At 42.1% G+C, this 25030-nt stretch overlaps 1 protein-coding gene across 4 annotated transcripts in view; it reads left to right on the top strand.

Moving 5' to 3' along the window:
* The window catches only part of Kdm2a (lysine demethylase 2A), a 126870-nt gene that overhangs the window by 40732 nt on the left and 61108 nt on the right, over window positions 1–25030 (top strand). For all 4 annotated transcript variants that reach the window (XM_045147762.1, XM_045147776.1, XM_045147753.1 and 1 more), the window contains 4 exons: window positions 6774–6912; window positions 9854–9932; window positions 10798–10844; window positions 18836–19014. In XM_045147762.1, coding sequence (XP_045003697.1) covers window positions 6774–6912; window positions 9854–9932; window positions 10798–10844; window positions 18836–19014 — 444 coding nt within the window. The remainder of the gene's footprint in view (window positions 1–6773; window positions 6913–9853; window positions 9933–10797; window positions 10845–18835; window positions 19015–25030) is intronic.

Below are 25030 nucleotides of genomic sequence, written 5' to 3'. Positions count from 1 at the left end.
TGGGGACAGCCACTCCAGTGTGGGAGTGTTCAGTGGAATAACATCTAAGCTGATTCCAGAACTATTGTTATAGTCCAGAGCTATGCATCAAGCTCTTTCTGGATATGTGTACACATGAGTCATTGTTCATATTCATTATGTGTACACACATACACACATGCGCACATACACAGAGGCTTCCATTTTTCATTTGAAAATCCACAGTGACAGCTGCCTTGGCCTTGGCCTTATTTCTAGGACATCTTAGGATGGATTGCCCTGTACATAGGGGCTCATCCTTGTTTATAGACCTGCATGGAGCTATTTCAGAGCTTGCTAGGCTTGTCCTATTGTCCCATCTCTGTGCTTGGCTGATATACTTATAAATATTTTTAATGATTTTTAAAATATTTTATTTCTTTATATATTTGAGACAGAGAAAGAGAGAGAGAGAAAGAAAGAGAGAGGCAGATGAGGAGAAAAAATTCCAGATGCATATGCCACCTTGTGCATCTGGCTTCCATGGGTACTGGGGAATCAAACCTGGGTCCTTAGGCTTTGCAGGCAAGGGCCATAACAGTTAAGCCAAACCTCTGTCCCTGATATTACTCCCTGAGCTTTCCTTAGACACCTGTGGGGTCTTTAGCATACACAAGGCCATGCAAAAGCCACCTCAAACTTGGCCCACTCCTTGGCTTTGGCTGAGGTCTAACAACAGCTGATGATGCTGCCCTGTCACATACAAGGCCTATAGGAAGACCTATAACCACAGTGAGCAAAGATTAGGGACCAGAGGGCATTTAGGGAACCATGTGTTAAAAATTATATATATTTGCAAGGGGAGAAAGGAAGAAGAAGAAAGAATGGCCATACCAGGGTCTCTAGCCTCTGTATTTTGTGTATTTGGGTTTATGTGGGTATTAGGGATTTGAACCTATTTGTTAGGTTTTATAGGCAAGCGCCTTTAACCACTGAGTCATCTCTCTAAACCTGAGTAATTTTTCTTTTTTTCGTTTTGGTTTTCCTAATAGGGTTTTGCTGTAGCACAAGCTGACCTGGAATTTACTATGTTAGTCTGAGGGTAACATTGAACTCAAGGTAATCCTCCTACCTCTGCTTCCCAAGTGCTGAGACTAACATAGTGAATTCCAGGTCAGCCTGGGCTAGAGCAAAAATCCTACTTGAAAAACCAAAACAGAGAAAAAAGAAATTACTCAGGTAAAACATAACAAATAGGTTCGAATCCCTAATACCCACATAAACCCAAATGCACAATGTACAGAGGCTGGAGATCCTGATATCTTTAAACCTTAATGTTGAATATTTTAATGTAGTTAGCAGGCTATTGTTTATATTAGTTTTCTTTTTTGTATATGTGATGTGCATTCCCTGTTTGTGCTGGTGGAGAGGACTAGAGAATGATGGGTGTCTGTCCCTTGCTCATCTGTGTGCTGTGTGTTTCTTTGAGATGAGTTCTCACTGAACCAAATGCTGCTTTTTTTTTTTTTTTTTTTTTTGGTTTTTCTGGGTAGGGTCTCACTCTAGGCTAGGATGATCTGGAATTCACTATGGAGTCTCAGGGTGCCCTCAAATTTATGGTGACCCTCCTACCTCTGCCTCTCGAGTGCTGTGATTAAAGGTGTGCACCACCACGCCCAGCTTTTTTTGTTTTTGTTTTTTTGGTGAGCAGAGAGAGAGAATGGGCACACCAGGGCTTCCTGCTAGTGCAAACAAACTCCAGGCACATGTGCCGCTTTTTGAGACACACAAAGGAAAGAAAGAATTGGTGCACCTGGGCCTCAGCAGCCACTGCATTCAAACTCCATACACTTTATCACCATCTTGTGCTTACTTTACCTTTGTGCATATGGCTAATGTGGGATCTGGAGAATAAAACATAGGTCCTTAGGCTTCGCAAGCAAGTGACTTAACTGTTAAGCCAGCTCTCCAGCCCACATGTGCCACTTTGTATGTGAGCACTGGGGAATTGAGCCTCAGCTGTCAGGCTTTTAATAAGTAAGCACTGAGCCATCACTCCAGCCCCCGCAAAGCTGTTGTTTAATGTCAGACTTGCTGAATTGTGAGCCCCAGTGATTCAGGCCCCCCAACACACACACACACACACACACACACACGAGTAGGATTACTGGTATGTATGTCCGTGCCCTAATGTTTACTGAGGAATGGATCTTAGGGTGAATCATGTACTTGTAGGCCCTTATGCTTGTGTGGCTAGTACTCTTATAACCTAATGAACTGTTTTCCACGTCCCTAGATTAGTTTTCTTGATTTGAGATAAAAGACCTTTTGATGTCTTAGTTCAGATGTTTTATTCTGTGCTTCAGGATTTTGACAATCTAATCTTACAGTCTTCTGTGAAAAGTACTCTATTCTCAGTTGAATGTCTTATGTAGACATTTTGTTTATACATTTTTTTATCTTTTTTTTTTTTTTAAGGTAGTGTCTTACTCCAGCCCAGGCTGACCTGGAATTAACTATGGAGTCTCAGGGTGGCCACGAACTCACAGCAATCCTCCTACCTCTGCCTCCCAAGTGCTGGGATTAAAGGTGTGCGCCACCACGCCCGGCTATACTTTTTTTTGTTTGTTTGTTTGTTTTGAGGTAGGGTGTAGCCCAGGGTGGCCTTGAGCTAATAGGGATCCTTCTAAGAAACCTCTGCCTCCCAAGTGCTGGGATTAAGGGCATGTGCCACCATGCCTGGTTTACTTTTGTTCTTTCTTCTTTTTTTGAGATAGGGTTTCACTGTAGCCCAGGCTGACCTCGAAATTCACTGTGTAGTCTCAGGGTGGCCATGAACTCACGATGATCCTCCTACCTCTGCCTCCCAAGTACGGTTATTAAAGGCGTGTGCCATTGTCCCAGCTGTTTACACTTTGATAAGCCATGATGAGAGAAAATTTAGTAGTCCTGTTTGGTTGTTTTCTTTCCTCAATTTTTATTAACATTTTCCACGATTATAAAAAATATCCCATGATAATACCCTCCCCCCAACACTTTTCCTTTGAAATTGCATTCTCCATCATATCCCCTTGCCATCTCAATCAGTCTCTCTTTTATTTTGATGTCATGGTCTTTTCCTCCTCTTATGATGGTCTTGTGTAGGTAGTGTCAGGCACTATGAGGTCATGGATATCCAGGCCATTTTATGTCTGGAGGGAGTACGTTGTAAGGAGTCTTACCCTTCCTTTGGCTCTTATTTTTAATTTTTATTAACATTTTCCATGATTATAAAAAAAATCCCATGGTAATTCCCTTCCTCCCCGCCCCCACTTTCCCCTTTGAAATTCCATTCTCCATCATATTACCTCCCCATCTCAATCATTGTACTTACATATATACAATATCGACCTATTCAGTACCCTCCTCCCTTCCTTTCTCTTCCCTTTATGTCTCCTTTTTAACTTACTGGCCTCTGCCACTAAATATTTTCATTCTCACGCAGAAGCCCAGTTATCTGTAGCTAGGATCCACATATGAGAGAGAACATGTGGCACTTGGCTTTCTGGGCCTGGGTTACCTCACTTAGTATAATCCTTTCCAGGTCCATCCATTTTTCTGCAAATTTCATAACTTCATTTTTCTTTACTGCTGAGTAGAACTCCATTGTATAAATGTGCCACATCTTCATCATCCACTCATCTGTTGAGGGACATCTAGGCTGGTTTCATTTCCCAGCTATTGTAAATTGAGCAGCAATAAACATGGTTGAGCACGTACTTCTAAGGAGATGAGATGATTCCTTCAGATATATGCCTAGGAGTGCTATAGCTGGGTCATATGGTAGATCAATCTTTACCTGTTTTAGGAACCTCCATACTGATTTCCACAATGGCTGGACCAGATTGTGTTCCCACCAGCAGTGTAGAAGGCTTCCTTTTTTTCCACATCCCCGCCAACATTTATGATCATTTGTTTTCATGATGGTGACCAATCTGACAAGAGTGAGATGGAATCTCAATGTAGTTTTAATCTGCATTTCCCTGATGACTAGTGACGTAGAACATTTTTTTAGATGCTTATATGCCATTCGTATTTCTTCCTTTGAGAATGTTCTATTTAGCTCCATAGCCCATTTTTTGATTGGCATGTTTGATTCCTTATTATTTAACTTTTTGAGTTCTTTGTATATCCTAGATATTAAATCCTGTATCAGATATATAGCTGGTGAAGATTTTTTCCCATTCTGTAGGTTGCCTCTTTGCTTTTTTCACTGTGTCCTTTGCAGTGCAGACTCTTTGTAATTTCATGAGGTCCCAGTGATTAATCTGTGGTTTTATTGCCTGAGCAATTGGGGTTGTATTCAGAAAGTGTTTGCCAAGACCAATATGTTGAAGGGTTTCCCCTACTTTTTCCTCTAGCAGTTTCAGAGTTTCAGGTCTGATGTTAAGGTCTTTAATCCATTTGGACTTAATTCTTGTACATGGCGAGAGAGAAGAATCTATTTTCATCCTTCTGCAGATATATATCCAGTTTTCCCAACACCATTTGCTGAAGAGGCTGTCGTTTCTTCAATGAGTATTTTTGGCATTTTTATCGAATATCAGGTGGCTATAGCTACTTGGGCTTACTGTTCCACTGATCTACATGTCTGTTTTTGTGCCAGTACCATGCTGTTTTTGTTACTATAGCTCTGTAGTAAAGGTTAAAATCAGGTATGGTGATACCACCAGCCTTATTTTTGTTGCTTAGTATTATTTTAGATATTTGAGGTTTTTTGTGATTTCAAATGAATTTTTGGATTGTTTTTTCTATTTCCATGAAGAATGCCTTTGGAATTTTGATAGGGATTGCATTAAATGTGTAGATTGCTTTAGTTGGCTCTTACATTCTTTCCGCCACCTTTTCTGCATTAGACCCTGAGCCTTGGAAGGTGTGATTGAGATGTTACTCAGTACTCCAGTCACTTCTTTCCAGCTCTGTGATACCTTCTGGCTCATCCCAAAGTCACTGCCATCTGAAAAGAGAAGATGCTCTACCCAAAGTGAGGGTAGTGTTAATATAATGGTATAAATATTAAGAGAAGTGCTTACTGGGCAGTTTGATAAGCATAGTGTATACATTTTTCCAGATATCAGCATATGTTACACCCCTAGGGCTCATGACTACCCCTGTTTTAAGTTTTCAGTATCAGGGATGTGTTTCCCCCATGGAGTGGGCCTCCAGGCCAATTGGAGGGCAGTTGGTTTCCACCATGACAGACGTGCCACTATTGCACCCGTTGGCTCATTTGGCCTGGCTGGCCAATGATAAGGCTTGCAGTGTCCACTGTTGAGTATCTTCACTGGTGGTATCTCTTTCTCCCATTGAACTACAAGTAGAAGAATAGATTAACAGGAGTGAAAAGGCCCAAAGTGAGGTCAGGGGAAGAGACTGAGTAAAGGAAAGGTGGAGGGAGGGCTAATCAAAACCTAAGAAGATGCAAATAAATCATATGGAATCCTCTGATTTCAGACAATGGAACACTTAGGAGCCATAGACCGTTGTTAGAAAATTTTCAGTGCCAGGGATGGAATACCTCCAGTGAGTTGTTGGCCAGGGAGGTCCCTGATGCCCCCAAAACATTATAGGCCATTGCCGAGGCCCTTGGTTTCCCACCACGAATAGATGGTAAGACCCTATTGCTAAAGACTCCTTGGGCTGCAAGGCCACTGAAAAATCCTGCTGGAACTGAGCTGATAACCTCTTCCATGTAGACCAGCTGGCAGAAAGTTGGTTTGTGTTTTCTAAGAAATATTTTTGTTTATTTGCTAGCAGAGAAAGAGAATAGGCTTGTTAGGGCATAGTGCCACTGCAGATGAACTCCAGATGCATATACCACTGTGCTTCCAGCTTTCCGTGGAATCAAACCCAAGTTTTTAGGCTTTACAGACAAGCTCCTTTACTGTTGAGCCATCTCTCCAGCCCCTGGTTGTTTTTATTGTGAATTTATATCTCTAGTCTTAGAGAATTATCAAAGATGAATCTTAGATTAGGACCCCATGGCTTATTAAAATTTTGTATATTTTGTGCATCCTGAGAATTTCAGCTGATCTTTAGTTGAGAGAAAAAAGATCTGTAAGCCTGGAGAGATGGCTTAGCAGTTAAGGCACTTGCCTGCAAAACCTAAGGACCAAGGTTCAGTTCCCCCATACCCACATAAACCAGATCAACATGGTGGTGCATGTGTCTGGAGTTCGTTTGTAGTGTCTAGAGTCCCTCGTGTGCCCATTCTCTCTCTGTCTGCCTCCCCCCCCCCCATCTCTCTCCCTGAAAAATAATATATTAGAAGTAAAAAAAACTTCTGAGCTGGGTGTGGTGGCTCATGCGTTTAATCCCAGCACTTTAGAGGCAGAGGTAGGAGGATCACCTTGAGTTCAAGGCCACCCTGAGACTGCATAGTGAGTTACAGGTCAGCTTGGGCTAGCATGAGACCCCAACCTCGTGAGAAAAAAAAGAGATCTGTAAAGCAAGGTTGCTTGAAGTAACAACTAAGATTGTAAGTTGCATTCTGTGAGTATAGGGAATGGTATGAGTGCTTGTTCAGAGGTGCATCAGAAGACTGGAGAGATGGTTTGTTAAAGGTGCTTGCTTGCAAAGGCTGATGGCCTGAGTTTGATTCCCCTCCTAAAGCCAGGTAAACAAAAGTGGCATGTGTCTGGAGTTTGTTTGAAATGGCAGGAGGCTGTGGTGTACCCATAGTCATTCAGTCTCTCAAATAAATAACTCAATAAAAATTTTAAAAAAGAGATTCGTGAGAAAGTTTTGTATTTCATACTTATATCTCTTCTTTCTAGCGTGGTACCATGCGGCGACGCTATGAAGATGATGGCATTTCAGATGATGAAATTGAAGGGAAAAGAACTTTTGACTTGGAAGAGAAACTCCATACCAACAAATATAATGCCAATTTTGTGACTTTTATGGAGGGAAAAGGTCAGTATTATTTTTTGTTCAGACACCACATCATTTGATGTTATTAAAACATTTGAGGGCTGGAGAGATGACTTATCGGTTAAGCGCTTGCCTATGAAGCCTAAGGACCCTGGTTCGAGGCTCCATTTCCCCAGGACCCATGTTAGCCCGATGCACAAGGAGACACGCATCTGGAGTTCATTTGCAGTGGTTGGAAGCTCTGGCATGCCCATTCTCTCTACCTCTTTCTCTCTCTCTCTCTCTCTCTCGCTCTCAAAAATTAAATAAAAAAATTTTAAAAAATTAATATCATTAAAACAGTGAGTTTTAGCATCTGTACAGCTTTTAAAATAATGCCTGTTGGGGCTGGAAAGATGGCTTAATGGTTAAGGCATTTGCCTGCAAAGCCTAAGGATCCTGGTTCAATTCTCCAGGACCCACATAAGCCAGATGCACAGAGGTAGCACATGCATCTGGAGTTCGTTTGCAGTGGTTGGAGGCCCTGGTGCACCCATTCTCTCCCTCTTTGCATCTTTCTCTCTCAAATAAATATATTTTAAAATATGACTGTTAATGGCTTTTTTGTTGTTGTTGTTCAAAGTGCTCCATTCCTCTTACCTTTGTGTTGTCATCTGCTAAATTTGATCTACTAATCTATTAGGGCTTTTTCAGTGTTCCCTACTTTTCAGGGTAGGATGATACTATAGCCTAGGCTGATCTGGAACTCATTTCCTCCCCCCCCCCCCCTCGCCCAAGGTAGTGTTTCACTCTAGCCCAGGCTGGTCTTGAATTCCCTATGTAGTCTCAGGGTGGCCTTGAACTCACAGTGATCCTCCTACCTCTGTGCTTCGAGTGCTGAGATTAATGGCATGCACCACCACACCTGGCAATTTCTTTTTTCGTTTATTTATTTTTGTTTTTTCTTTTTTTTAATTTGTTTTTGTTTATTTTTTTTATTTATTTGAGAGCAACAGACAGAAAGAGAGAGAGAGAATGGGCGCGCCAGGGCCTCCAGCCACTGCAAACGAACTCCAGACTCGTGTGCCCCCTTGTGCATCTGGCTAACGTGGGACCTGGGGAATTGAGCCTCAAACCTGGATCCTTAGGCTTCATAGGCAAGTGCTTAACTGCTAAGCCATCTCTCCAGCCCTATTTTTGTTTTTTCAAGGGTAGGGTCTTGCTCTAGCCCAGGCTGACCTGGAATTCATTCTGTAGTCTCAGACTGGCCTCAAAATCATAGTGATCCTCCTACTGCAGCCTCCTGAATGCTGGCTTATCAGAGTCTTTTATTAAGGTTTTTTTCACTTTTTGCTCAGTATGGTTGTTCATGCATGTAATTCCAACAATTGAGAGGTAGAAGCAGGAGGATCAGGAGTTCATGGCCAGCCTCTCTTTTAAGATAACAAGCCAATCTGGGAACATGGCTCAGAAAATGTACTTACTTTCAAAGTCTGAAGCAGAGTCATTGGTGCTTGTTTGCAGTGGCAAGAGGCCCTCCATAACTCCTCCCCACACACACACACATGCACATATACATGCAAATAAATAAATGAAAATCTTTAAAAAATTTTTTTTTAATTATTTTTATTTATTTATTTATTTGAGAGCGACAGACAGAGAAAGAGGCAGGTAGAGAGAGAGAGAGAGAATGGGCGCGCCAGGGCCTCCAGCCACTGCAGACGAACTCCAGATGCGTGCACCCCCTTGTGCATCTGGCTAATGTGGGTCCTGGGGAGTTGAGCCTCGAACCGGGGTCCTTAGGCTTCACAGGCAAGTGCTTAACCGCTAAGCCATCTCTCCAGCCCTAAAATTTTTAAAATAGTAAATTTTGAAACTATGATTAAGGTGGGTATTCCCATATATCATGTAGCTTTGATCCTTGGCAAACCTACAAAAGACATCATGTATATTATAATGGCTGATACTAATTTTTTGGCTGTTAAAAAGAGACAGAATGAAACTGGAGAAGGTGCTTAGCAGTTGAAGCACTTGCCTGCAAAGTCAAAGGACCTAGGTTCGATTCCCCATGACTCAATATAAGCTAGATGCACAAGGTGGCACTTGGATCTGCAGTTTGTTTGCAGCAGCTGGAGACCCTGGCATGCCCATTCTTTTTTTTCTTTTTTTTTTTCTTTTTTTTTGGTTTTTCGAGGTAGGGTCTCACTGTGGTCCAGGCTGACCTGGAATAAACTCTGTAGTCTCAGGGTGGCCTTGAACTCACGGCAATCCTCCTACCTCTGCCTCCCGAGTGCTGGGATTAAAGGCGTGCGCCACCACACCTGGCTTTGCCCATTCTTTATCTCTCCCCTTTCTCTCTCTCTCTCTCAAATATATAAATAATAAACTATTAATAACAAGAAGAGACAGGATGCTGAGCATGCTAATGCACACATATAATCCCAGCACTAGAGAGCCAGAGGTGGGAGGCTTGCTGTGAGTTCAATGCCACCCTGAAACTACATAGTGAATTCCAGGTCCACCTGAGCTAGTGTGAGATTCTACTTTGAAAAAACAAAAACAAGAAAAGGCAGAGACAGCACAATGGGAATTTTCTAGTTAAGATTTACAATCCAGGTCCTTTGAGCTGCACTGGGATAGATAGGTCATATCCAACCTCCAGGAGCTGAGTATTGATTAGCAAGCTGCTGGCTTTCTCTGGTGTCTTAGTCATCCTTTTGGCTCTTCAGTCAAAGAATTAAAAAAAAAAAAAAAATTACAAGATAATTCATTAATAGTAACACTATCCTGTGTTACTTAAGTTCCAAACTTAGTAAATCCCCCAAGCCCTGGTTCTCAGTATACTCTCTTTATTTTCTAAGAGGTCATAACAAGTATGTCTGAATTGTAGGAGAACATGAATGAACACTACTGTATGTGTATAGTATTATTGCCTATAACCTTTTTCTTTCTCTAATGAATCTTTTTTTTTTTTTCCCTAATAATTGTTTTTCTGTGGTGACAGACTTTAATGTAGAGTATATCCAGCGGGGTGGCTTGAGAGACCCTCTGATTTTCAAGAATTCTGATGGACTTGGGATAAAGTAAGTATTCTGGGCCTGGCTGGGTATGGTTGTAAATTCTCTCCTTTGAATATTTTTATTTATTTGAGAGAGAGAATGGATATGGTAGGGCTTCAGCCATTGCAAATATACTCCAGACACATGCACCACCTTGTGCATCTGGCTTATGTGGATCCTGGGGAACTGAACCTGGTTACTTTGGCTTCGCATACAAGTGCCTTAATGGCTAAGCCATCTCTCCATCCCTAAAATGGCTCTCTTACATTGAGAACATCAGACAGTGGCAATCTTGAGAACCCTGAGAAGTTGGTAATTGAAAACAACTTCTCACTTGCTTTAAAAAGTATGTGTATGTATGTACATACATACATAGGTACATACATACAAACATACATATGCAAATGATTCATACACACATAAATGAAAAATATAGTTGATAGCTGGTAAGATAAAGCACTTGCTTTGCAACCATAGGACCAGAGTTCAGATCCCCAGCATTCATATAAATACTAGGTTGACATGACAACCCATCTGTAATCCAGGCCTATGGAGGTAGAGAGAGAAGAGACTCTGCCTTAGTAAATAAAGTGAAGAGCAATGGGGTAGACATGTGACATAAATCTCTGATCTCCCCACACATGTCCATGAAAACGTGTATACACTCATACATGACAGAATCATATAGAAAAGCTAAAATATAAACCTCAAATTTGACTACTGTTAGGTAATCATTGCTAAGATTTTGCTGTTTTTCCTACATAAATATATGATCATTTATATTTAGACATTAATTTTAAACCTAAATGTGAAGTTGATATATCTGACTATGGAGTTCTTGGGTACTGACTAGAGATGTGTTTTCCATTTACTGGTATTTGTTTCATAGGATGCCAGATCCAGACTTCACTGTAAATGATGTCAAAATGTGTGTTGGTAAGTTTCAAGCTTTTCACCTATGCAATTTTTGTTGTTTTGGTTTTTTTGAGGTAGTAGCCTCACTCTAGCCCAGGGTGGCCTTGAATTCACTGTGTTCCTCCTATCTCTGCCTTCTGAGTATGTGCCACCATGTTCAGCTTTGCTTCTCCTTCCTCTTCCTTTCTCTTCTTTTTCTCTTTCTCTCTGTCTTTTTCTTTTGCAAGCCCAACAGACTTGCCCTTTTTTAACTTTTATTTATTTTTATTTTTATTTGTTTATTTGAGAGAGAGGGAAAGAGTCAAAGAGAGGGAGAGAGTGAATGGGCATGCCAGGACCTCCAGCTACTACAAACAAGCTCAAGACACATGCACTACCTTGTGTATCTGGCTTTTGTGAGTCCTGGGGAATTGGGCCAGGGTCCTTTGGCTTTGTAGACACTTGCTGTAATCACTAAGCCATCTCTCCAGACCTGTCCTTTTTTTTTTTTTTTTTTTAAGGCAGGGATGGTGGTCATGTCTTTATTTTATTTATTTATTTTTTAAAGAGAGAGAGAGAGAGAGAGATGGGTGAGAGGCTGAGAGAATGGGCATGCCAGGGCCTCTAGCCACTGCAAATGAACTCCAGACTCACACACACCCTTGTGCATCTGGCTTACATGGATCCTAGGAATCGAACCCGGGTCCTTAGGCTTCACAGACAAATGCCTTAACCGCTAAGCCATTTCCCCAGCCCCCCCACCCTTTTTTAATGTGAGAGAGAATATTGGTGTGCCAGGGCCTCCAGCCACTACAATTGAATTTTAGTCATGTGCACATGTGCAACCTAGCGTGCTTGCATCACTGTGTGTCTGGCTTACATGGGACCTGGAAAGTCGAACATGTGTCTTTAGGCTTTGCAGACAAGGGTCTGAAGAACTAGGCCATCTCTCCAGCCCTCTTTTCTTTCTTTCTTTCTTTTTTTTTTTAATTTATTTATTTGAGAGTGACAGACACAGAGAGAAAGACAGATAGAGGGAGAGAGAGAGAAAGGGCGCGCCAGGGCTTCCAGCCTCTGCAAACGAACTCCAGACGCGTGCACCCCCTTGTGCATCTGGCTAACGTGGGACCTGGGGAACCGAGCCTCGAACCGGGGTCCTTAGGCTTCACAGGCAAGCGCTTCACCGCTAAGCCATCTCTCCAGCCCTCTCTTTTCTTTCTTAATGAGAGAAACCAAGAGAGAGAATTGGCATACCAGGGCCTCCAGCCACTGCTTATGCGTCACCTTGTGTGTCTGGCTTCTGTGGGATCTGAGGAGTCAAACATGGGTCCTTAGGCATCATAGGCAAGCACTGCTAAGTTGTCTGTCCAGCCCTGTTACTATGTTGTTTGTTTTTAAGTATTTACTTATTTATGAGAGAGAGAGAATGGGTGCAGCAGGGCCTCTAGCCACTGTAAATAAACATAGTCCAGTCACATGCCCCACCTTGTACATTTGGAATTATGAGGGTTTGGGGAATTGAACTCAGTTCCTTAATGTTTTGCAGACAAGCACCTTAGCTGCCAAGCCATCATTCCAGCCCTGTCTGTTTTGTTTTTGAGGTTAGGGTCTTCCTTTAGCCCAGGCTGACCTGGAATTCATTATGTCTCAGGCTGGTCTCACAGAGATCTTCCTACCTCTGCCTCCCAAGTGCTGGGATCAAATGCGTGTGCCACCACACCTGGCTAAGACTTTGAATTTCTGATTCTCTTGACTCCACTGTTCCCAGTTTATGTGGTGCTGGGGTTTGAACCCATGGTTTCATGAACACTAGGCAAGCACTCTACCAGGTAAGCTGCATCCACAGCGCTTGCCTAGTGCCTAGTGTTCATGAAACCATGGGTTCAAGCCCCAGCACCACATGAAGTGAGAACAGTAATTCCTTAGATATTTGAGTATACAACCAATAGCTTTTTTTCTGTTGGTCAGACATTTATTTAGTTAGCAGAGAAAATAAGTATAGGTATGTCAGGACCTCTTGCCATAGCTAACAAGTTCTAGATGCACATGTCACTTTGTGTGTTAGACTTTACGTGGGTACTTAGAAATCAGTCTTGGAGCCATCTCTTCTGCCTTGTTGGTTAGACATTCAAATGGCCTGCATGATAATCATCTGTGATAACTTATTAAAATTCATAATCCTAGAGGGGATTCTGGGAAGATGGCCAGAACTTAATTTTCACACTGAGAGAATTGCACTAACAGAATTAGATTTAACTATTTTGGAATTCTGTTGAAACCTTGCAACTTCCAAGTAAAGACTGTATATATACAATACAATAAAATTCTATTAATCTCTATCAAATTCAGGTGTTTTTTGTTGTTGTTGTTGTTGTTTTCGAGGTAGGGTCTTACTCTAGCCCCGGCTGACCTGTAATTCACTTTATTCTCATGGCGATAGCATAACAGTAGCCACTCCACATTTCATCACTCTCACCAAGTAGACCTCATGTTGAAAAGTGGTGGTGGTGGGGGGGAGTGTTTGTTTGTTTCCTGGAATCACCAGCAAGTGAAGTGGCTTTACAGGAGCCAGGATGAACAGAAGGAGCCTGTGTATATTTCAAATACTGGGAATCTGTGCTATGACCTACTTGTAATCCCAGAGGGACAGAAAAGTGGTCTTTATACCATCCCTCAACATTTGCAAAGACCTTGCCTTTGACCCAAGGGATTTAAATAGTTGATAGCTCCCTTCCCCTTTACTAATCACTTTCTCTCTTGGAACCAGACATTAAAGACAAAAACAATTGTATATATGAGGAAAACTATAATGTGACCACCCATGGGCTGGGAAGATGGTTCAGCAGTTAAAGGTGCAGCCCATGGTTAAACTCTTAGTACCCACATAATAAAGCCATGCATCTGGAGTTCACGTTTGTTTATACCTCATGTGTAAGGAGTATACAATTAAGAGAAAACAAAATAGAGGGCTGGCGAGATGGCTCAGCAGTTAAAGGCACCTGCTTGCAAAGCCTGATAGCTCAGGTTTTATTCTCCATTACCCACATAAAGCCAGCTGCACAAAGTGGCATATGCATCTGGAGTTTCTTTGCAGCAGCAAAAGGCCCTGGTGTTCCCAGTCTCTCACCACTTGCAAATAAATAAACCTTTTTTTTTTTTTCTCCTGAGGTAGGGTCTTGCTCTAGCTCAGGCTGACCTGGAATTAACTATGTACTCTCAGGGTGGCCTCAAACTCATGGCAGTCCTTCTCCCTCTGTCTCCCAAGTGCTGGGATTAAAGATGTACACCACCATGCCTGGCCAAAACTACCATTTTTAAAAAATTTTTATTTATTTATTTGAGAGCGACAGAGAGAGAGAATGGGCGTGTCGGGGCTTCCAGCCACTGCAAACAAACTCCAGACATGTGTGCCCCTTGTGCATCTGGCTAACGTGTGTTCTGAGGAATCGAGCCTCAAACCGGGCTCCTTAGGCTTCACAGGCAAGCACTTAACCACTAAGCCATCTTTCCAGCCCCCAAACTACTTTTATTTATTTATTTATTTGGTGAAACAATGAATTTATTGGGGTTACTTACAGAGCAGACTGAGGGGTTGCTTACAGAAGCATGGGCAACTCAAAGGCAGCTGCATCACTGAAAGTCCACCCCAGCATAAGTGACACCTCACAGAAGCTACATGTCTTAATAATCTCTCAGAGATGTCTAGACTTGAAAGACAAAGCCAGTGAGAGTAGTAGCTTGGAGCCCTAGTGCAGTGTCTGACACTTAAAAGGTGCTCAGTCAAGAACCTTCTTATAGTGCCCTGGCTAATACTGGTCCTATAAGAAAACTGTCTGGAGCACGTTGGGCAGGTCCTCTCATTTCTCTGTGCCCCAATTTCCCCATCTGTGAGATGGGGCAATACCAGGATTTACTGTATCCTCTGAGGATTGAATAAGTGAACACCTTTGGAGTCCTGGGACTGTGCATTTGTCAGCTTCCATGATCATTCCTGGCCCTGGGTGCAAAACTACTTTTTTAAAAGGGAAAAGAGATTGGGTGTGATGGCACACACTTTTAATCCCAGCACTCAGTAGGCAGAGGTGAGAGGATCATCATCGGCCACATTGAGACTATGTAGTGAATTCCAGGTCAACCTGGGCTAGAATGAGACCCTATCTCAAAAAACCAACGACAAACTAAATCACAAGGGGGACCCTGTCAAGAATGGAGAAGGGTGAGTACACACCTGCCCTCAGGTTGCTCTCATACCAACATATGTATGCTGTAGCACTCACATACATATAAATACTCAAAAACCCTATTTTTATTTTTATTTATTTGAGAGCAACAGACAAAGAGGCAGAGAGAGAGAGAGAGAGAATAGGTGCCTCAGGGCCTCTAGCCACTGCAAATGAACTCCAGATGCATATGCCACCTTGTGCATCTGGCTTACGTGGGTCCTGGGGAGTCGAACCAGGATCCTTTGGATTTGCAGGCAAGTGCCTTAGTTGCTAAGCCATCCCTCCAGCCTCTGCCACCTTTTTTTTTTTTTTTTTTTTTTCTTTTTCCTTTTTTGAGGTAGGGTTTTACTCTTAACCCAGGCTGACCTGGAATTTACTATATAGTCTCAGGGTGGCCTTGAACTCACAGCAGTTCTAGCTCTGCCTCCCAAGTTCCGTGTACCACCATGCTGGGCTTGCCACACCGTTTCCTATAGTGTCTATATTATTTTACATTCTCCCTAGCATTATATGACAGTTTTCATATTGTCTGCATGCTTGCCAGTACTTTTTTCCTACTTTAAAAAAATCTTTTCTTAATGTTTCTTTTTTATTTATTGGAGAGAGAGAGGAGGCAGATAGACAGAATGGGTACACCAGGGCCTCCAGCCACTACAAATGAGTTCCAGACATGCAGCACCTTGTACATCTGGCTTATGTGGGTCCTAGAGAATCAAGCCTAGGACCTTAGGGTTCACAGCCAATGACCACTTAGCCATTTCCCCAGTGCCCTCTCTCTCTCTCTCTTTTTCTTTTTTTAGTATATTTAGTTATTTATTTGCAAGCAGAAAGAGCGAGAGAATCGGTGAACCAGGGCCTTTATCTGCTGCAGATGAACTCCAGATGCATGCGCCCGTATATGTATCTGGCTTTATGTGGGTACTGAGGAATCAAATTTAGGTAGAGAGGCTTTGCAGGTAAGTGCCTTAACCACTGAGCAATCTCTCCAACCCTATTTTATCTATCCCCCACTTTTGGGGGGTGGGGGTTCAAAGTAGGGTCTTGTTCTAGCCCAGGCTGACCTGGAATTCACTTTGGAGTCTCAGTGTGGCTAGAACTCACAGCATTCCTACCTCTGCCTCCCAAGTGCTGGGATTAAAGAGGTGCATCACCATTCCTGGCTTCCTAACCTTATTGTCTGCTTTTTTTTTTTTTTTTTAATGAGAGGGAAAGATTTGGCATGTCAGGGCTTCCAGCTACTGCAGTTGAACTCCAGACACTTGTATCACCTGTGTGCTTGTACAACCTTGCTTGTGTCACATTGTGTGTCTGGCTTATGTGGGATCTGGAGAGTCGAACATGGGTCCTTAGGCTTTGCAGGTAAGTGCCGTAACTGGTAAGCCATCTCTCCAGCCCCCTATATTCTACTTTTAAAAATTATGGCATCCTGTGTTCTGGAGATTTGGTTCAGTTGCTAAAGGCACTTGCTTACAAAGCTTGAGGGTCTTGGTTCAGTTCCCAAGTACCCACGTAATGCCAGATGCACAAAGTAGTACATGCATCCTGAGTTCATTTGGAGAAGCAAGAGGACCTGGTGGACCCGGACCCATTCACATTCTTCCTCTCTCCCTCCTGCTTTCAAATAAATACCTAAAAAAAAAAAAAAAAAAAAAAAGAAAAGAAGAAGGTTAAGCCAGTGGACTGAATGGACCCACAATGTTAATTTGGAGAAAACACAAACATTAATCAAAACTGCCATATGAAACCACATCACTTTGTAGACTAGGCTGACCTAGAACTTACAGCATCCCACCATGTATGGCTTCTCTCTTCTTCTGGGGGATGGGGGAATGATTCAAATTAGGGTCTCGGCTCTATCCCAGGCTTACCTGAAAGTCTCTCTGTAGTCCCATGCTGGCCTCGTTCTCAGCAATCTTCCTACCTCAGCCCTCAGAGTGCTATATGGCGTGTACCACCACTCCTAGCCTCTCTTCCTGTTTTGATCACTGTTTTCTGGAACTTTAGCTGTACTGCCTCTATATGTCTTAGGCTGTTGCCTCTGTTGGGCATTATCTCTTACTGGAATTCTGTTTATCCCTTCACATCTTCTCTTGAAGTTTTCTTGGATTAGTTTGATAAAATACGGATTTATTTATTTATTTTATTTATTGGAGAGAAAGAAAGAGAAAGAGGCAGAGAAAGGGAGAATGGGCATGCTAGGGCATCCAGCCACTGCAAACGAACTCCAGATGCATGTGCCACCTTGTGCATCTGGCTTACATGGGTTCTGGGGAATTGATCCAGGGTCTTTTGGCTCTGCAGGCAAACGCCTTAACCGCTAAGCCATTTCTCTAGCCCTGGGTTTGATTTTGTTTTGTTTTTTGCTTTATTAGTGAGTCACTGGGCACCTGCTTTATACTAAACATTTTACTTCATTGTCTAAATTCTTCTAGTGAACACAAGATGATATTAAACTTAACTCTCGGACTGGAAGGATGGCTTAGCAGTTAAGGTGTTTGTTTGCAAAGCCAAAGGACACAGGTTCAATTTTCCAGGACCCACGTTAGCCAGCTGCACAAGGGGCGCACATGCATCTGGCGTTTGTTTGCAGTAGCTGGAGGCGCTGACCCCCCCCCCCACATTTCTCTTTCAAATAAATAAAATTTTAAATCACATTATTTAAAAAAAAAAAAACAACTCTCAAGAAAGCATTTGGGATCAGAGAAGTTACATATCTTTACCAAGTGATAGAGGTGCTGAAATTTAAACTTAATTTTCTTTGACTTCAGAGCTATTTTTTTTTCTCCCTCTATAGTAGAAGTTAGTAATGCCTAATGGAAAGTCTCTCTATAGTCCCATGCTGGCCTCGTTCTCAACAATCTTCCTACCTTAGCCCCTAGTTTATTGTAGTTCCTACCTCAGCCCCTAGTTTATTGTAGTTGATGCAGAAACTGATACAGAGGTTTGTGTGGTAACTTTATCAAATTGTAAATGTTATGGAATGAATGTAAAGGGAATTTTCTGTTAGAAATAACAAATTTGGAGGGGTAACCCCTATTAAGCTGAAAAGAAATCCACTAATTAGTATTTCCTTATTCAAATTGTGACACATTAGTCACATTAGTCCATTGTTCAAACCCGCATTAAGACAATATAATTTATGGGCTGGAGAGATGTCTTAGTGGTTAAGGCGCGTGCCTGCAAAGCCTTAGAACCCAGGTTTGATTCACCAGTACCCACATAAATCAGATGCATGTGGTGGCAGATGTGTCTGGAGACAGTTTGCAGTGGCTAGAGGCCCTGGCACACCTAATTCTTTCTCTCTCAGATAAATATATAAATAAATAAATATTTTAAATTAAAGTATAATTCAGTAAGAGCATTTACTCTAGAGGGTTCTTGTACCTACTTTGTGTTGCATGGTGCCTAACAGCTATTTATCATGTATAAATAATTGTGACACTTAGAATTTTTCTTGTAGAATTTTTCAGATTAAATGAGATATTGAAATGATAATTGTGACATCGGGAATAATGGTTATTTTTATCTGTGTCTGTTGTCCTTCTCATCCTCTGATTTGGTTATGATTTCTGTCTCAAGTGAAAACTTTCACCTTGTCTATAATTTGATTATTTTCATTTGGGTTTTATATTCCATATAGATATATAATTTTTTAATTTTGGTTTTTGAGTAGAGTATCACTCTAGTCCAGACTGATGTGGAAGTCATTATGTTGTCAGGGTGGCCTGCATTAAAGACGTGTGCCACCACGCTTGCCTCTATTCTTTGTATATTTAATAGAGCTATTCATCAGTGTTTCTTTCATGTCAGGGAGTCGTCGGATGGTGGATGTCATGGATGTGAACACACAGAAAGGCATTGAAATGACCATGGCTCAGTGGACACGCTACTATGAGACTCCAGAAGAGGAGCGAGAGAAACTCTATAATGTCATCAGCCTAGAGTTTAGCCACACCAGGCTTGAGAACATGGTGCAGAGGCCTTCCACGGTTAGTCTACTCATTTTCTCCTTACTGCCGTTGTCACTAGAATTCCTACACACACACAAACACACACACACTCACTCACTTTTTTCTAGGTAGAGTAGTCTAAGGATGGCCTCGAATTCACTGTAATCCTCCAAAGTCCTGGGATTAAAGGCATGCACCACCACACCTGGCTCATTCCAGTTTTAACATGTGCTGCCAAAGTGAGCAATATATGGTATATTTTGATCATACTCACTGTCCCATTACCTTCTTTCATCCCATTCCCACTGAGTCCTTTTTTCTCTACTGGTCCCATTTGGATATCTTTTTGGTGATCTACTGAGTTTAATTATGGTTGCTTGTAGTAGGGTTATTATTTAGTTTAGTTTATTTATTTTATTATTTTGCGGGGGGGTATCTAGTGGCCAATGTGGAATCCAAACATGTAGGTCTTTTGAAAAGCCCTCTGTGGTGGTTTGATTCAGATGCCCCCATAAACTTTAAGTGTTCTGAATGCTAGGTTCCCAGCTGATGGAGATTTGGGAACTAACGCTTCCTGGAGGCAGTATATTGTTTTGGTTTATGGGTGTTATAGCCAGTTTCTCCTTGCCAGAGTTTGTCACACTCTCCTGGTCCTGTTGTTCAACTGATGTTGGCCAGGGGGTGATGTCTACCCTCTGCTCATGCCATTGTTTTCCTTGCCATCATAGTGCTTCCCCCTCGAGCCTGTAAGCCAAAATAAACCTCTTTTTCCGCAAGCTGCTCTTGGTTGGGGGATTTCTACCAGCAATGTGAACCTGACTGCAATACATCCGTAGTGCAATTCGTGCTTTAAAATATTTATTTATTTATGAATGAGAAAGAATGGGTTTGCCAGGGCATGTTTCCACTGCAAACAAACTCCAGACATGTGCCACCTTGTGCATCTAGCTTTACATATGTACTGGGGAATTGAACTTGGGTCCTTGGCTTTACAGGCAAGTGCCTTAATCACTAAGCCATCTCTCCAGTCCTATTTCTTATTTTTTTGAGGTAGGGTCTCACTGTAGTTGGCTGACCTGGAACTGACTTTGTACTGCCAGCATGGTCTGGAACTCACAGCTATTCTCCCACCTTTGCCTCCCAACTGCTGGTATTAAAGGTATGTGCCACCACTCCTGGCTTTATTTTTTAAATTTTTTTTATTTTTGGCTTTTCGAGGTAGACTGTTTAGTGCAGGCTAACCTGTAACTTACTCACTCTGCAGTCTTAGGGTGGCCTTGAATTCATGGCAGTCCTCCTACCTCTGCTTCCCAAGTGCTGGGATTAAAGGTGTGCAGCATCATGCCCAGCATAAGGTTATTTTGTTTTAATATTTTATTTATTTATTTTGAGAGAGAATGGGCATGCCGGGGCATCCAGCCACTGCAAACTCCAAATGTATGCGTCCCTTGTGCGTCTGGCTAATGTGGGTCCTGGAGAGTTGAACCAGGATCCTTTTGGCTTTGTAGGCAAACACCTTAACCGCTAAGCCATCTCTCTAGCCCTAGGGTTATTTTTATACTGGGAAAATTCATAACTTTGTGACTATGATAGCACTAAAATGAATAACTGAGTGTGTCAGATATTAACGTATATACTTAATGGGGAAAAAATAACAAATCTCTACTATTAGTCAGGTACTATCCCATCCCATAAAATTCTCAACAAGAAAATAAGGGAATTTTTTTTTTTGTATTTTTATTTATTTATTTATTTGAGAGCGACAGACACAGAGAGAAAGACAGATAGAGGGGGAGAGAGAGAATGGACGCACCAGGGCTTCCAGCCTCTGCAAACGAACTCCAGACGCGTGCGCCCCCTTGTGCATCTGGCTAACATGGGACCTGGGGAACCGAGCCTCGAACCGGGGTCCTTAGGCTTCACAGGCAAGCACTTAACCACTAAGCCATCTCTCCAGCCCAAGAGGGAGTTTTTAAATGATAATTTTTTTCAACATTCAGCTTAATCATGGCATATGCAGAGGTCACTATGTACGAATATCATTCAGGAACCTAAAATATGACCAGAAAGATTGAGTCAGCTTATTACCAGCATCACCTTCTACAAACAATCATTTTATGACCTTTATAGATAAGGTGTGACATGCTTTTTCTACTGCTACTTTGCACAAAGTATATCCCTTTATTTATCCTGCCCCTATCTTTTCAGTAGATTTTAATAATGCCCTTTACAAAATCGTTGTTGAGGCAAAGTTGACATAAAGTACATGCTTTTTTTTTTTTTTTTTTTTTTTTGGTTTTTCAATGTAGGGTCTTGCTCTAGTCCAGCCTGACTCACTATGTAGTCTCAGGGTGGCCTTGAACTCATGGCGATCCACCTGCATTTGCAGCTTCCCAAGTGCTGGGATTAAAGGTGTGTGCCACCATGCCCAGCTCACATGCCCGTTTTTAAGAATACATTTCAAGGCTGGAGAGGCGGCTTAGAGGTTAAGGCATTTGCCTGCAAAGCCAAAGGATCTCAGTTCAATTCCCCAGGACCCACATAAGCCAGATGTACAAAGTGGCACATGTGTCTGGAGTTCGTTTGCAGTAGCTGGAGGCCCTGGCACACCCATTCTCTCTCTCTCTCTCTCTCTCTCTCTCTCTCTCTCTCTCTCTCTCTTTCCCCCTGTGTCTTTCTCTCTCTCAAATAAAAAAATTAAAAAAGGAATACATTTCAATGTTTTGACACATTGATTTACTCATATAAATAATATATTTACTCACAATCAAAATATAGAATATACTAGCCAGTTGTGCTGGTGCACACCTTTAATCCCAGCACTCAGGAGGCAGAAGTTGGAGGATTGCTGATAGAGATCAGCTTGGGCTAGATGGGAACCTTACCTCAAAAAACCTATATACAGGACTGGAGAGATGGCTTAGCGGTTAAGCGCTTGCCTGTGAAGCCTAAGGACCCCGGTTCGAGGCTCGGTTCCCCAGGTCCCACGTTAGCCAGATGCACAAGGGGGCGCACGCGTCTGGAGTTCGTTTGCAGAGGCTGGAAGCCCTGGCGCGCCCATTCTCTCTCTCTCCCTCTATCTGTCTTTCTCTCTGTGTCTGTTGTTCTCAAATAAATAAATAAATAAAAATTATTTAAAAAAACCTATATAATATTTTTATTATAATTACATATATATTATTTATTTCCTGAACCTAGGCATACATAATCTTTTATTACTGTCTGCCATAGACATGGTAGGCACTGTGCTAAATACTGAATGTACTGTGGAAAATAAGATTACTTGGGCTGGAGAGATGGCTTAGCAGTTAAAGTGCTTGCCTGTGAAGCCTAAGGACCCCAGTTGGAGGCTCAATTCCCCAGGACCCATCTAAGCCAGATGCACAAAGGGGTGCACACATCTGGAGTTTGTTTACAATGGCTGTAGGCCCTGGCATGCCCATTCTCTCTCTCTGCCTCTTTCTCTCTCTCACACTCTCAAATAAATAAAAATAAACAAAAAAAGAAAATAAGATTACTCTTAGAATATTTTGAGATTGATAGGGAAATTACCTAAGTTTGGTGGTACACCCCTTTGATCCAAGCATTCAGGATGCAGAGGAAGATCATGATGAGTTCAAGGCCACATTGAGACTACATAGTGAATTTCAGGTCAGCCTGAGTGTAGTGCAAGAACCTACTTAGAAACTAAGTATCAAAAGTGCTTCATTCAAGGCCAGTTTTGTCTACAAAGTGAGTTAATAGTCAGCCTGGACTAGAGTAGGATCTGGCTCCACAAACTACAAAAAGAAAGAAAGAAAAGAAGAAAGGAGGGCTGGAGAGATAGATGGCTTAGTGGTTAAGGCACTTGCTGGCAAAGCCAAAGGACCCAGGTTGGAGTTCCCATTACCCACATAAAGCCAGATACACAAGGTGGTACATGTTTCTGGAGTTCATTTGCAGTGACTAGAGGCCTTGGCATGCCCATTCATATATATTCATTCTTATTCTCACCCTCCCACCCCGGTTTTGTCAAATAATTAACAATTTAAAAGACAACAACAGTGTTTGGGACCATGCTTAGCTTAAAAGAAAGTGCTTCAGGGGCTTGAGAGATGGTTTCATGGTTAAGGCACTTTCTGGCAAAGCCAAAGGACCAGGTTTGATTCACCAGTACCCATATAAGGCCAGATGTACAAGGTGGCACATGTGTCTGGAGTTTGTTTGCAGTGTGTAGAGGCCACCCTCCCTTCTTCCCTCCCTCCCCGCCCATTGGAAATATGGAAATATATATATAAATAAAATAAATAAAAAGGAAAGATAAGGTCCTTCAAAAGTGAAGAAAGGACGCAATGATGTAGTTTTGTCATCTTATTTTCCTAGCATGCATTCAATGTCAAGGCAACAAAAAGAAGAAATACAGGGCTGGAAAGATGGCTTAGCAATTAAGCGGTTGCCTATGAAGCCTAAGGACCCCAGTTTGAGGCTCGATTCCCCAGGACCCTCGTTAGCCAGATGCACAAGGGGGTGCACGTGTCTGGAGTTCGTTTGCAGTGGCTGGGAGGCCCTGGCGTGCCCATATTCTCTCTCTCTCTCTCTCTCTCTCTCTCTCTCTCTCTCTGTCTGTCTCTCTCAAATAAATAAAACAAAAAAAAAAGTTAAAAAAGCCGGTCATGGTGGCACACTTGGGAGGCAGAGGTAGGAGGATCACTGTGAGTTCTGGGCTACCCTGAGACTACGTAGTTAATTCCAGGTCATCCTGAGCCAGAGTGAGACACTACCGTGATTAACAAAAAAAAATTAAAAAAAAAAAGAAACACATAATGTTGAGCAAATAGGATACCTAATTTGAACTATAAGAGAATAGGATAAGCACGTTGAAGGAAGTGTAAGCCAGGTATGAGATAGGAAGGGAGAGTGACCTGCAGGCAAAAGGTATAGGTAAAAGTAGTTTACTTTTAGCTATGGAATTAGGTGGGCAACTCTCACATTCCCATTGTAGGAGCTAGAATAAAAGGGAGTTTTTTGATGAGAAGGGAGTGATCACTTACTATTGTCATTTGGGCAGTAATAACATAGGTTAGTATAACATGGCAATAGATAAGCTGGGGATGTGGTGAAGTACTTGCCTAGCAGTCATGGGGCCCTGAATTCTGACCCTCACCACTAGGGGGGAAAAAAGGAGGGGATAAGGCAAGTGATAAAATAATACTTTTCTGTTTGATGATGGGGAAATGAGTTAATGAACAAAGGTAATTTTTTTCACTGTGTGGTTAGAAAAGTTTTTTTTTTTTAAGTATATTTAATCTGATTTACATATTTGAGAGAGAATGAGGCAAAGAGATGGAGGGAGAGAATGGACTTGCTAGGGCTATCAACTGCTGCAAAGGAACTCCAGATGCATGCCCCATCTTGTGCTAGCTTAAGTGGGTCCTGGAGAATCAAACCCGGGTTCTTTGTCTTTGCAACCAAGCGCTAAGCATCTCTTTAGCCAAAAGTTGTGTTTTTTTTTAAATTTTTTTTTTTTTCTGTTTTGAAATCTTTTATTTATTTGAGAGAGAGAATGGATGTGCCAGGACCTCTAGCCACTGAAAATAAATTCCAGGAACATGTGCCACCTGTGCATTAGGCTTACATTGGTACTAGGGAACTGAACCTGGGTCCTTAGGTTTCTCAGGCAAGCACCTTAATGGCTAAGACATCTCACCAACCCTCTTGTTTTGTTTTTTAGTTTTTTGAAGTAGGGTCTCGCTTTAGCCTAGGCTGACCTGGAATTCACTATTTAGTCTCAGGCTGGCCTTGAACTCCCAGCAATCTTACCTCTGCCTTTGAAGTGCTGGGATTGAAGGTTGATGTACTACCACACCTGCCTTTTTTTGAGCTTTAAAAGTTTGTTTATGGGTACGCCAGGATTTTTTTGTCACTACACACCAGATGTGTGTTCCACTTGTTTGTAATTATTTATTTGCACATTTATGTATGTATGGGTGTGTCAGGGTCCCTTGCTGCTGCAATAGAATGCCTCTCTGGCTTTACATGAGTGCCTGCAAAGTTGAACTCAGGCCAGAAGGCTTTA

Source organism: Jaculus jaculus, chromosome 1 (genome assembly GCF_020740685.1).
Source record: "Jaculus jaculus isolate mJacJac1 chromosome 1, mJacJac1.mat.Y.cur, whole genome shotgun sequence".
Lineage (NCBI taxonomy): Eukaryota > Metazoa > Chordata > Mammalia > Rodentia > Dipodidae > Jaculus > Jaculus jaculus.
The sequence above is the reverse complement of the archived record's forward strand: the minus strand, read 5'-3'. Positions and strand labels throughout refer to the sequence as shown.